The following is a 13,644-nucleotide window of genomic DNA, read 5'->3' as shown; positions in this document are numbered from 1 at the left end:
GATTGAAGACGCGATAGATGCGCAGAGGAGATGGTGTGGTGGTATGGCAGACGCGATACGCGATCTATATGCTCGAGGAACGTACGTAACCGAACCGGTGGCTGGCAGCCAACTGAAAGACTTTGGATATATTTGCGGACTGGATAAACTGCGCGACACGTGACACAATTTCGTTACCCTTGCTGGCGTGTGCTGCTATGTGAACGATCTTTCTCCTCGTATCCGTCCTGTCCTGCTCTAATTTATTATCAGAATTTGGTCATCAGTGTGGGGAAACCACATTGAACAATATATAGAAACGTCGTTAATTAAAGTATCAACACGTTGTGTACATTACATTTTTCAAGTTTCGCTTCAAGTACTCTTGGCAAAATGTTTTTATTAAAATAATGTTTTCGTGCATAGGTTTTTGCTTAGAACTTCGTCTCTCCTGTTCGGAAAATATGACGAGAATAGAAGTAGGATTATTTTGTTTGCATAACTCGCATGAAACGTTATAAGCGTGATTTTCTAAATTTATTACAAATTGTCACTTGTTAAAGAAGACAAACTGTGTTTCAGTTACAATACAGTTATAGACACATTAAAAAAAAAAAAAAAAGAAATGCCTAAACAAACAGCAGAAGGTTTTAAACGTAATTATCGAGCTTCTGAACGATTTTCTGACATCGTTGTAATTCAGTTTACTTCGTCTTCATTTTGGTTTTATGTTCGAGTCAAGGAAAGTGGAAGATTCATGAAATAATTTTGAAAGGAGGCGGAATTGGTCAATTAGCAGGGCGTTAGAGGTGATTTCACGATCGCAAGATAAGAATCGTCACACGTGACACAATTTTATCATCCTTGTGGGACGCGACCGTGTGAGCGCGAGCGCACGCGCGCGAGCGAGCACCCGACAACGTATCGTTCACTACTACGTGCAGCTATGCAAGGAATCGTGCGGTCAGACTCCTTTCCTATTCAGGATTCCCAGAAAACGGGAACGATTCGTGGTATATATGACATAAATTTTAATTAGACGATTCCCTCCATCGTATATTCGAGGTGTGAGCGATACCGACTTCGTGTTTATAAATTGGTCCTTTTTGGTCGAGGAAGCAAGTACGAGACATTACGACACCTGTGTGCATCCACTAGAAATTTACAACAGAACTACCATCGTTTCGCGGGAAATTTGTGCAAAATTCTTTCTATAAAAGTAACTAGCTATTGCAGCCTTCGAGCTGCCTAAGCTTCGACCTTCAACCTCTAACCTCCGCTCTCCATCCAAACGTCTAATCTCAAAATCAACCGATCAAAGGATCGTTCTTTCCAAATCCTTTCAAACGTTCAAACCGTTTTACCAATTTACCACGGAAAACTGCTTTGCATAATTTACTCTCTGGATAAAGCAACCTCTCTGACCTGCATTGTCCTGTCCCAAAAGCAGCGGATCGATTTTCCATTCGAGTTTCTGAACAATTTAACAATTCGATTAACGGCGACACACAGTGGGTCCTTGTACAGAGAAGGAGAGAGAGAGGAGAGTAGCACGTTGAATTATCGAGTTCTCCTGGTACCCGACTACCTATAGCAGAGGAATGCATCGGGATGCATCGTATGGTACCGCTCGTGCAGTCGTGAGGGACGCGATCGACCTCTTGCGGAGAGTTGCCTTAACCTTTTGGATTTTTTCTTACTCGTTTCAGCCCGCTGCCTGCCCGGATGCGACGAGCAGCACGGACACTGCAGTCGACCCGACGAGTGCATGTGAGTATACGCATACAATCTACCATTTTTCTTTCTCTGTCTTTTCCCTTCATGATAATGTGTACATGTAGCCAACTTAGTCTTCTTCTTCTTCTTCTTCTTCTTCTTCATCGTCGTCGTCGGTCTTCTTCTTCTTCTTCTTCTTCGTGCGCCTTTTCTTTTTCTTTTTCCTTACTGATATTACATTCCTGACTCGATACCTGTACGCGTTGTATCATACTCGTGCCGCATTAATAACGACGCGACGCGACGCCTCGATAAACGAGCTTCCCGCGAAAGTCGATCGTTAATGAGTCTAACGCGATCGATGATCCAGCCGTGTTAATTGCCTCACCGTGAGAATATTTTCAGTTCCGTTTTCGAATCCTTTCTCTAATGAATCATCGAAATTCTGCCTACAATCGTTTATTTATAGTCGAATCTTCTCCCCGAATTTCAATTTATTAATTATTTATCATTTACAATTTCTAGATCATCTACTTATTCGGAAGTCGTTACGACACCGTGTACGATTATCTATTGCTATAATCCTTTCGTTTCTATCGTATATCTATCGATTATTTATTAAAGATTAGGGTCCTGTTTAGCAAACAGTAATAGTTATTAACGATCAGCTGCATTTATTGAATTATGAAAACCTTCGCAATCTAATATCGTTTCAAGATTATTGAAAATATCGAATAATGTATACCGAAGTGGATTGCATATCGAATCATCTAAGCAACTATACTATACAGCGATAGTATTTACCTAGAAAATATCGGAATTCTCGATTCGTTGTAAATAATTTGAGAAAACTGTTCGCCTTATCCAATCAAGTATTTCCATTAGCATAGCTACCAGTTTCTGCGATTGGGTCGCGCCATTCGATTTTCCCTTGACTCGGGGATTGGTGCGCGATTAGAATATCATCGGCGGAACTCGTTTCCGGGTGTTGCGATTCCCCTCGTTCCTGTTTCACCAGTAATTTCACAGTCAGAGGCGCGTCGTGCACGATGATCGTCGGGGGTCGAAGAGAACGAACAGAAATTCGAAGCAGCCGGCTTGTTTCCGCCGTAACGAGAGAACCGATCTTGCATCCAGCACGAATTTTCTCCTCTCGCGTCCTTTTATTTGATTCTCGTCTTCTTTTGTCGCGTTTACGCCACCCTTTACTTTCGTCTATTTCGAAAGTCGCGCGATTGTGTCGTTGAACCTTCTAATTCGACTCGACGAGTGGAAAAAAGAACACGCTGACTAAGGGCAGAGATCGATTCGGGAATTTCTGTATTTGCCGAGAATCCCGCTCTATAAATATGCCGCTGCCTCGAAGAACTCTTTATTGTTCTCGTTGGCGCGCGAATTTTTTCTCGGCTGCAAGAGAAGAATACCTTCTTCTCACCCTCGAGTTTTAAGCCTTAGACGATTCTAGAGACGCGTAGAATGTGAAATTCGATCGCTGTTTTCCCTATCTTCCATTTTGATTCGTTTGGAGAAAGTTTTATGCCCGTTAAAAATTCTAATATCAATGTCAATGGGATAACTCGATTTAACTTCCGTATGTTATTTATCCAATTTTTCTTATCGTTGTGGATCATCGTAGATTATTATTAGAAGTTATCACGAGGCATCGTTGGCTCGCGATCATAGGAACGCAACGATTTAGCTGTCGAAAATCACGATACTCGAATTTAGAAGGAACGCAGTTAGAGCAGATGAAGATTCCGCGATAATTCCGATCTGTCTTCGCATGGGACTCGAATCTCGGTGCGACGTTAACCCAAGGTTTAGAGTTAACTCGATCATCTAATTACTGTACGAGACTGGGGTTAATTGTCCCGTTAGCCGCAGTCGTCGGTCCCCGTCGAGTTCCCTGAGAGCACCATCCATGTCTCTCCTCCGCCATTCTCGTCCACTTTCTTTCCCAAGGGGTAATTCTCATAAAGTCGTGGAAAAATAATATTTTCGAAAATAGACGGGGCACTCGTCCAGGTTGTTCGCTGAGACGCGGCTTTTAAAGGTCCCAGACGATCCGGAATTTATGGGCGTACCGTAGACGCGTAAATAAACAACATACCGAGTCGTCTGTAATAAATTGTTCGTTGAATATCGTGCAAAATACTTTGAGACATTGAGGGCTTTGCTGTAACTTCGCTCTGAGACGCGGAGCATCGGTTTTCATGTCCAAGGAAAACCTGTTGCGAAACGAGCATAGAGGTTCTCGACGATTGTAAATTTTTGAATTGCAGTGTAGTTTTATTGGATATGGATACTTTAAAGATGATTCAACTGCATTAATTTTCTCCTAATTATAAGAGACGAGAGTCGATTCTCATAGAGCAACATATCGTAAATGGACTCGAGGATAAGAATATAGAAGCAATGTTACAAGCAGGCTACAGATATTTGTATAAATTTAGATTTCGTGCGAATGCGAAGTGAATATTAGAAGAATGAAATCTAAGTGAACATTAGTTTCATCTTCTAAATACTAGAATTAATATCTTGATTCTATAATATATGGTATATTTATTTCTGGAAATTTAGATGACTCGTAAACGCATAAAAACATCCGCAGACTGATCATAAAGTACGCAAGATATTTGTGGCGCCAACGTAGTGATGGATGGTGCAAAAATAGCAACGATCAAACGTTGACAAACGTTTCGAGGAAAGGTTTCGAATAAATAGCAACGTATTACGTGGACAAAGGGTAATCTGTTTTCTGGTTGCGTAACCGTATGCGTGGAAATAGTCGATACGATCGCTAAAAGCAGTTGCCATCTTAAGCCTCGTGGGATGTTGGCCCCATTCGTGATACGTGAAAGAATCGCGGCCCTACGGTGTCCCATTGAAATTTCGGAGTCCATGGCCGGAGCCGTACGTGTTATTGTAACTGAATACCGATGAGGATGCATATCGTGCATCATTTTACGATCTTCCCATCCTTATTTCTTTTAAACGTATCTACCTAATCTTATACCTACATAATATTCGCAATTTCTCCAATTCTTTTTTCACCGAGTACCGAGATACTTCTAAATATCGGTACTCGAATATACCACTATTTTAAATTACCCTTATCGATAGTCTTGAACATTGGTATTTTCGAATACCGGTATTCCCGCACGCTAATATGCCTAAGTACCGGTATTCGTGCGATTCCCGAACTCCACACTTCTCCTCTTTCACTTCACCGTGTTCCAGCAATTACTCGATTACCTAAACTCCTTGAGTGTCAGTACCCGAAGGTATTCTACCGACTTTCTAACTTTATTCATTTCGTGCATTGTTCTAATTTCGAATACGATAGCACTAGGATCAAGAATATGATCATTTCTCCGTATGGGTACCGCTGAAAGCAGGCTGCGTTTCTTCGCGGTCATTAGAAATCCGTTTCGCGCCCTAGGAAGAAGATTCGTTCGCTAGAGAGGACAGCTCGAAGAATCTCATTGGCTAAGCTCACGCGCGAATATATAAACTTCCATGAATTTGTATATACATATATATTATGTATTTGTGTGTATGTGTGTGTGTGTGTGTGTGGATATATATACGTATATATGTACATATACATATATGTACATATGGTGGCACAGTTCGACTCATTCTGTTCTACCTTCTATACTCTGTTCGCGGACCTGCTGCTCGTCTTTCCTTCTTTCTCTCTCGATTACGTTGCTCAGTGTATACATGGGATTTAATGGTATAGTCATGCGACGTCGACTGCTTTGGGGCTATCTCTCTTGTCTCTGTTTCTCTCTACTTCTCGATGTGTGTATGTATATATATGTGTGTGTGTGTGTGTATGCGTGTATTATATATATATATTCATATATATATATAATATGCATGTATACATGTAAAAAATATATATATTATATATATATATAAATGTAGAAAGAGAGAGAGAGAAGCGGATGGGTATTAGTGGGCAGAGCAAGGCGCGCGCACACACAGAGGAGCGTAACCTTTCCTTGACCCGCATACTGAACGGCTGTGCCGAGACTCGAACCGTGGGAACACAACTCGACGACTCGTCTCCCCACTCTCCTTCGAATTCTACCTCCTCTCCTGTCTCTCTTGGCTAAGGTTCTTCCTCCCTTCTCTCGACGGTTCTCTCCTTTTCCTTCTCCTTCCTCAAGCTCTTCGTCTCTCTCTCTCTCTCTCTCTCCCTCTTTCTCTCTTTCTCTCTCTATCTCTCCCTTTCCTCCTGCTCATTCTATTTCTCCTCTTCTCTTTTCATCTTTCTTTCTTCCTTCCTTTCTTTCTTTCTTTCTTTCTTTCTTTCTTTCTTCCTCTGTTTCTTTCCTCAATGTGAATTTGCGTTAGTATATATTTGTATTAGTGTACATATAAATGCGCAAGGAAGGTGTATTTATACGTAATATCGTGTATATATATGTACGCACGTCTCTCTTCATTTCTTCCTGTCTCTTTTTAATGCTTGCTCTTGTTCTATCTTTTCACCAAACGTCTTTGTCCTTTCTACCTCGGTATAACCCCCTTGGACGTAATGGCCGACCACCATATCCTCCTCGTTTCCCTCCCTCCTGTGTCGCGGATCCAGCTCCTCTCTATACTACCTTCCTCCTCGTCGCCTTCTTCTTCTTCATCTCCGCGGCCTTTACCCACCTTCGCGTATCCTCTGTCACGGCGAACTGCCTTTCTTTTTCTGTTCAACCGTTCCGCCCGTTTCTTTTCCTCCCTTTGTCCCTTTTCTTCATCGCGTTTTCTCCTTGCTCTCTTTCCTGGAACTTCTTACCCAAAAACCAACGATCGTGTAAATCTTTGGTCACGATATCTATCGCCAGCTTTTTCTTTTACTTCGACTCGTGGAACGAAATTCGGAAAGCTACCGCAACGATGATATACATCGTGGGAAGTTCGATTAATTCTATCGGACGTGAGAAATAGACGATGATTTCGTAGCATCTTATTTTTATCACATTCCCTAAAATTACGTCTCCGCGAGGATCGATTAGTATTTAACGATCCAAGTAATTAGAGTCTCCTACTCGTTACACCTCCACTGCTTGCATAAAGTAACTCGTGCGTTCGTACAGAATCACCCGGTATAAAGCTCGGTTACCTGGAAACGGGGATTCCTCCTCGTCCCATCTTCTACCTCTTTATTGCGCGTCCTCTATCGCGTTTCATCATTTTTCATACGAGTTTAACGAGGTCTTTGACATTCGTCTTCCACCAAGAATCTCGGAGGATTCTAATCGTCGCCTGTCGGGGGAAATTGTACCAACGGTAGCCCGAAAAAGATATGAAAGATAAAGATGTTCGTGTTTCATTAAAAATTCTTCTTGTAACATTTGCAAAAAATGATGTTCTGATTAATTTCATTCTCACGTTGCTTCATTCTTTAAAAAGTTTCTCCGTTTACATTCATAGTTGAGTTAAAAGGAAAGCTTCCGTTAGCCGTCGCGCGTAGCCGCGGTTACTTTCTCCCCGTGTTCGTCGAACATCGAAGAAAAGCGGCAAACCGATCAACAGAGCTAACGAGCAACATCCTCTCTTGTCTCGGTTACAGATGCCACAACGGTTGGAAGGGAGCGTACTGCGACCAATGCGTGAGATATCCAGGCTGCCTTCACGGTAGCTGCCAGAAACCCTGGGAGTGCCTCTGCGACGAAGGCTGGGGCGGTCTGTTCTGCAACCAGGACCTCAACTACTGCACGAATCACAAGCCCTGCTTGAACGGCGGCACCTGCTTTAACACCTTTAACGGCCAGGGTTTGTACACCTGCTCGTGCGCGCCAGGCTTCAACGGCACTAACTGCGAGAAGCCTCTTTTGGACTGTGACTCGAACCCCTGTCTCAACGGTGGATCATGCTCCATGGACCCGCCCTACGGCAATTCTAGCCTGATCAGAAGCTCCGTAGACTCGTCCTCCTCGTCCTCGTCGTCGTCTTCGTCGTCGTCCACCAGGCAACATTATCGTTGCACCTGTCCACCCGGTTGGCGCGGCCGACACTGCGAGATCAGCTCGAGATCCTGTCGAGATTCTCCCTGCCATCACGGAGCCACCTGCGAGGACGATTCTCTTCACGGATACGTGTGCCGCTGTCCGCCCGGTTACGCTGGCAACGACTGCGAATCCCAGCTCGACCAGTGTTCCCCGAATCCATGTTCGAACGGTGGCACCTGTACAGACCTGGGTAACAGCTTCCGGTGCTCTTGTCCGGCCGGTTTCACCGGCGAACGCTGCGAAACCAACATCGACGACTGCCAAGGCGATCCCTGTCTGAACGGAGGAACCTGCGTGGATCTAGTCAATCAGTTCCGTTGCCAGTGCGTGCCTGGATACGTTGGTCGATTATGTCAAGATAAGGTGGATTATTGTCTGACGAAACCGTGCGCGAATGGTGGCCGGTGCATATCGGGAACGAACGATTATCGGTGCGCGTGTAAACCTGGCTTCACTGGCAAAGACTGTAGCGTCGACGTGGACGAGTGTCGAAGCGCGCCCTGTAGAAACGGTGGCACGTGTTTGAACCGAGTGAACGGGTTCCTCTGCCAATGCCCGGAGGGTTGGCACGGAGACACTTGTTCGGAAGAAGTAGGCAGTGGAACGGCCAATTTGCCGGCTCCTTCGAACACCGCAGCTGCTGTTCCTGCTGTACCACCATCCGGAGCTAGTTACTGGTCGGGAAATCTGTCCAGGCATATCGCGTCCGCGTCCGCGGAGCCACGAGACGCTGGCTTGACCACGGAACACGTAGTGGTGATAGCAACCCTATCAACGGCAGTTCCAGCATTCGTTCTAGTAGCTGCGGTCGCGGTGATGTGTATGAAGAGGCGACAGAAGCGAGAACAGGCAAAAGCTGACGAAGAGGCCAGGCTACAGAACGAACGAAACGCTGTTCACAGTAGCATGAGCAAAAGAAGCGGTGGTGTAATGGGTGGAGTCGGTGGTGGAGCCGGAGTTGGTTCTACCGGGAGCACCGGGGTTGGTATCGGTAACGTTGGACTGCTAGGAGGCGGTGGCAGCGGGATGATCAGCGGCGGAGGCGGTGGCAGTGTGTGTACCCTGGGTACCGGGGATGCTCACATGATCAAGAACACATGGACGGCGAACAAGAGCGTGAACAACGTCGCGTCTGCCAGACAAGACGACCTCGACTCGTCGTTTCAAACGGACGTCACGCTGGACAGCTCTTGCTCGGGTTACAAGCCAGAACCGGTGCTGCAAGACGGTCGAACGCGGACAACGAAGCAACTGAACACGGAGGCGGCCGCTCACAGGGCGTCCCACCTCTTCCAAAAGGAGAAGGACTGTCTGGGTCTTGGTCTCGGTATAGGCGTCGGTGTCGGCGTGATCGAGACTGCCAAGAGGTCGTCGGTGTTCGCCGGTAACGCGACGACGGACAGCTGTTGCGCGGCGGAGGCGGCATTGCTCAAGAGGCCGACGACCATCACGGAAGGGGGCAGTGGTCCACCGGGTAGTGGCGGCGGTGGCGGTGCCGAGACCGGTTGTGGAGTGTACGTTATAGACGATCACTATAGACACGACACGTCGCTAGCGGCGACACTCGCGACGGAAGTGTAGTTATTCTTCTTCTTAAACGAGTGTTTAACTGTTATTCTAGTAGTATAGAGAAACAGAGCCACGGTCGAACGAGATGACGAGATGGACTCTTGTATAATTCGTAAACGAACTTTTTCCCTTCTTCCGTAATGACCGGTAATAAGCTGTGCATGCCCCCGCGTGCGACTCACACGCGACAAATCAAGAACTCTTGTAAGAACTCTTGTTTTCTCTCTGTGTTTTTCACGTTCGTTTGGCGTTGCACTCTGTTGTACGCGCGCAACCACCGACCGACGCGACAGAGGAACCACGCGTGCGATATCCCTTTGTGCATGTACACGTACGCACGAGAACCACCACGAATGTTACACAGTCATCAGCGTGTGGTGCACCGTGCTTGGCTCTCCGTTATGGGCCAGCGGGTGAACGAGCGCGCGTTTCTTCGTGATTCCTTTGTTTCTCTCCCTCCTGTTGCGCAGGACGTCGCGCGTGAGAACGTTCCACCGGACTTTGCCACGACGACGACGATGATGATGATAATGATGATGATGATGGCGATGATGATGACTATGACGACAACGATGACGATGGCGATGACGATGACGGCGACGGTGGCTCGCGGTAGCCGTAGCGATAGCCACTATGCTATTGTTGCTGTTACTGCTGTTGCCGTTATTGTTCTCGATGGCAGAAAAGAAAGAAGTTGACTCGCGCGCAGACGTTCCGCCAGATGATCACGCGGGACGATCCTCGTCGACGTTGATGATGACGAGGAGACTGTCCTTTAACAAAAAGAAACGAAAGATGACGAAGAAGAAGACGATGAAGACAAAGAGGAGGAGACTTCAGCGAGAAGAGTTCGACAACAGGGGGACGAAATGAAATATACATATATATATGAAAATATATATATATACAATGAAATGCTGTGGAGGCGGACGATGGCGAATATCGTCGTCCGACTCGTCCTTAGGTATTAATATTATATATATATCATGTTTGAAGCGAAAACTTTGTACAGAACTAATTTATTATTATTGTTATTTACTATTATTACTATTTGCTATTATTATTATTATTATTATTAATATTATTATTCTAATTATTATTATTAATATTATTCTATCGTATCACATTATCATTGTTCCGATAGTTCTCCATTACTTCTTCTATTTTTCTCCCTCTCTCTCTCACACACACACACACTCTCTCTCTCTCTCTTTCTCTCTCTCACTCTCTCACACACACACAATCTCTCTTTTCTCTGTTCTTTTTCGAATCGCGTGACTGAAGACTTTTCCCCTCTCTCTTTCCTTCGTGGCTAACGAGAGACGCGTTCGCGAGGATACTTACTTTTGCGTGTACACAATTGCGCGTGTATTGTGTATGTATGCGATTCTACGTGTGCGTTTCGTATATGTGTGCGCGACCGATAGCGACATAGCGTGCATGCATCGAGAGTATGTCTGTTTTGGTACGTGTGTGCGCGCGTGTGTGCGTGCTTCTTTCGTATATGTAGTATGTATATATATGTAAATATACATGTATATGTATGTGTGTCCATCTGTTCGCTTGCGAGCAAGCTGTGAGAGAGTACGAAGCAGAGTAACGACCAGAGAGAGGAGAGCGTTTGTATGTACCGTGCGTATATAGTTACGAGCGAGAAAGTTTACGACGAATCAGAATTCAAACGATGTTGCCCCTTCGTGAGATTTTTTATTTTTTTTTCTCCGATTTCTTTCCTCTCTTTTTTTTTAGACTTTCGGATAACGCTTTTTTTTTGGTCGACAAGCGATCGATATCGGTTCCTCTATTCCTTTTGTCATTTGCTAATTTCATAAGAAAAGATCGTATTTCTTCTGGGACGGTGCCACGTGGATCTTGAAGCGAGGCTTTCGAGGGTACAGCTTCGGGATCGCAGAGTCCTTGGTAATTGCGTAAAATAGCAATGTACAGTAAACGTTGGAACAAACTCATCGTCCGGCAATCTGGGATATCCTGTTTCTCGCGGCAAGCCTGGCTTGCCGGATGATCGAGCGCTGAAATTTGTGAATTAGCCGTTTCAACATCGAACCATCCGTTTGTACCATCGCATCGGTAACAGAAACGTCAAAGAGGCGAGAAATCGAAAGAATTCGAATTTCGTCTCTTTGGGGCAGAAACGCGCGTTACCCGATCCGGAAGTCGTGAAAATTCCATGAACGGAGCCCTCCACTTGCCTCGTCCGAACGACGAGCACCGTCCCCGATCGTGGAATGTGACTAAAATCAAAATTCACGCACGAAACCAGCCATATGATCGAATAGCGAACTTTCGAACCGTGTTTTTTGTATTAAAAAGAGGAAACTTTACAACAAAAAAAGAATAAAGAAGGGAAGAGGAAAGCTTATGGAGAAAATTCGCTATCGGAGAATGTTTGAAAAGTTTGTTTTTATAAATTGAATAAAGTAATTGAAATGATTAGAATCGTTAAATTGAACTTTAGACGATGTTTCAAGGAATCTGGTAACTTTCTAGGGACATTCGACCATCGGCTTTCCTTCGTCCAACTTTTAAAACCTTTTCGTATCTGCGTGCGCCTCCGATGATGTGGCACATCACACAACGGTAAAATATTACTCGCGATATGTATAAATACAGATAAATAAAATGGATAAATAAATGAATATATAAATATATAGATAGAAGAAGAAATATATAGAAAGTATATATATATAAAAGTATATATATGTAAATGAAAAACCGGCGTCGTCGTCAACGGAGTGCGGACGACGAGACGGGTTATGTTTTCGAGATCGAAGTCAGCGAGCAATCGATAGCGGTTCAAAGAAATTCGATAAATCGACTCTTTTCAGATAGGATTCGAATTATTTTTCGGTTGAAGTTTATAAAATCTATAATAGTTCGATTAAAATCTTGTTCATACCTTCATTGAATAGACAAAAAATTAGCTTTTTTATAATTACTTTGAAAAATTTCTCGCCCACTTCGACCGCGGAAACGCGAACAAATGACGATTATGTGTTGTTATCGCACGGTTGATGATAATTATTTATTTATATGGATGATGAAGCTGCTGAACAAACGATGATGAATATGATGATGAAGGATGCTGCTGATATAATGATAATAACGATGATTGACACGCTACGACGCTACTTGTCCGATACGATCAATTAACGCCGGTGGTGATAATAATGCTGATAGTGATGATCACGATAATAATGTAGAAACGTACGATGACGATGTAACGAACAAAGATTCGATAATGTTCCTGTTAATAAATAATAATGATAATTAAATAAACGAAACAACTTACCACAACACTAAGTCAGGTCACGTATTTCTTTTTCTTTTTTTTTTTTTTTTTTGGGGTCTCGCTCGTGAGCAAGGAGTATAGAATTTAAAAAAAAAATATATATATACATATACGTATATAAGAAAATTTACAGAAAAAAAGATAATGGAGAACAAAATAGTGGACGGAGCGCATATTAAAAATTGTATAAAAAGAAGGAAAGAATAGAGAACGCGGAAGATGAGAAAAAAAACAAATAAATAAAGAAAAACAAAGTGTGCGCGCCGGCACACAGCGTCGACGACGTGGATTCGGATCGATTAAGCGGCGATTAATCGATCGTTCGTTCACCGGTCGACCGGCGACGACGCTGGCCGGCATTCGTCGACCCATAATTAAACGAGAAGCACGTACGTATAAACGATTATATTATATGGAATACAATGTGTAATAAAGCTGTTGTCATTTTTTGTACTTATACTTCTTTCGACTGGATTTTTGATTTTTCGACGATTTTTTTCCGCGGCTTCGCGTCGAATTACCGCCTTGCTTCCTCCTTGTCTCCTTATCCACGCTTTTCTGTCCTCTCGTTAAAATCCTATCAAAGCGGCCCGATTTTATCCTTTCTTCGTATCGTAGATACCTCAGTTTTCGGGCATTGCGAGTTCTTAGTTTTTCCTCTCTCCACTTGTTCGCTTAAGATCAACGTAAAACGAAGTATTTTTGTTTTTCTTGTTCCTCGTTCGATTGGATGTATTTCGTATGTTTAGGAGAAGAGAAGCAACGCGTATACATTTAGGGTATACGATGTAAAGAGATTCCTAACTTGTTCGTAATTCTCTGTCAACTGTATAAAAAGAAGTTACGTTATCTATACACAGAGATGTATATACACGGAGATTTATTTGCGGAGATCTATTATGTATATTTGTAGGAGAAAATTGTACAATTGATCACGGTCACGATTTTGCGATTATTATTACTATTTTTATTCTTATTATTAATTATTAATTACTGTGTTACGATTATCGCCAACGTGTACATAGGGAAAACGAATTGTCAATACGATGATGCCAC

The 13,644-nt window shown here is 43.7% G+C and overlaps 1 protein-coding gene across 1 annotated transcript; it reads left to right on the top strand.

The window, feature by feature from the left end:
- Positions 1 to 1,617: 1,617 nt before the first annotated feature.
- LOC117211321 (neurogenic locus protein delta-like) lies at positions 1,618 to 13,041 on the top strand (the record flags this gene model as incomplete). The annotated part of the gene is made up of 2 exons (XM_033455052.1): positions 1,618 to 1,749; positions 7,271 to 13,041. Coding segments are annotated over 2 exons (2,152 nt in total), but the record flags the coding sequence as incomplete, so codon positions are not given.
- Positions 13,042 to 13,644: the final 603 nt, after the last annotated feature.

Source organism: Bombus bifarius, unplaced genomic scaffold, assembly GCF_011952205.1.
Source record: "Bombus bifarius isolate JDL3187 unplaced genomic scaffold, Bbif_JDL3187 scf7180000008232, whole genome shotgun sequence".
In the NCBI taxonomy this organism is placed as follows: domain Eukaryota; kingdom Metazoa; phylum Arthropoda; class Insecta; order Hymenoptera; family Apidae; genus Bombus; species Bombus bifarius.
Note: the sequence above shows the minus strand (reverse complement) of the source record. Positions and strands in the feature narration are given on the sequence as shown.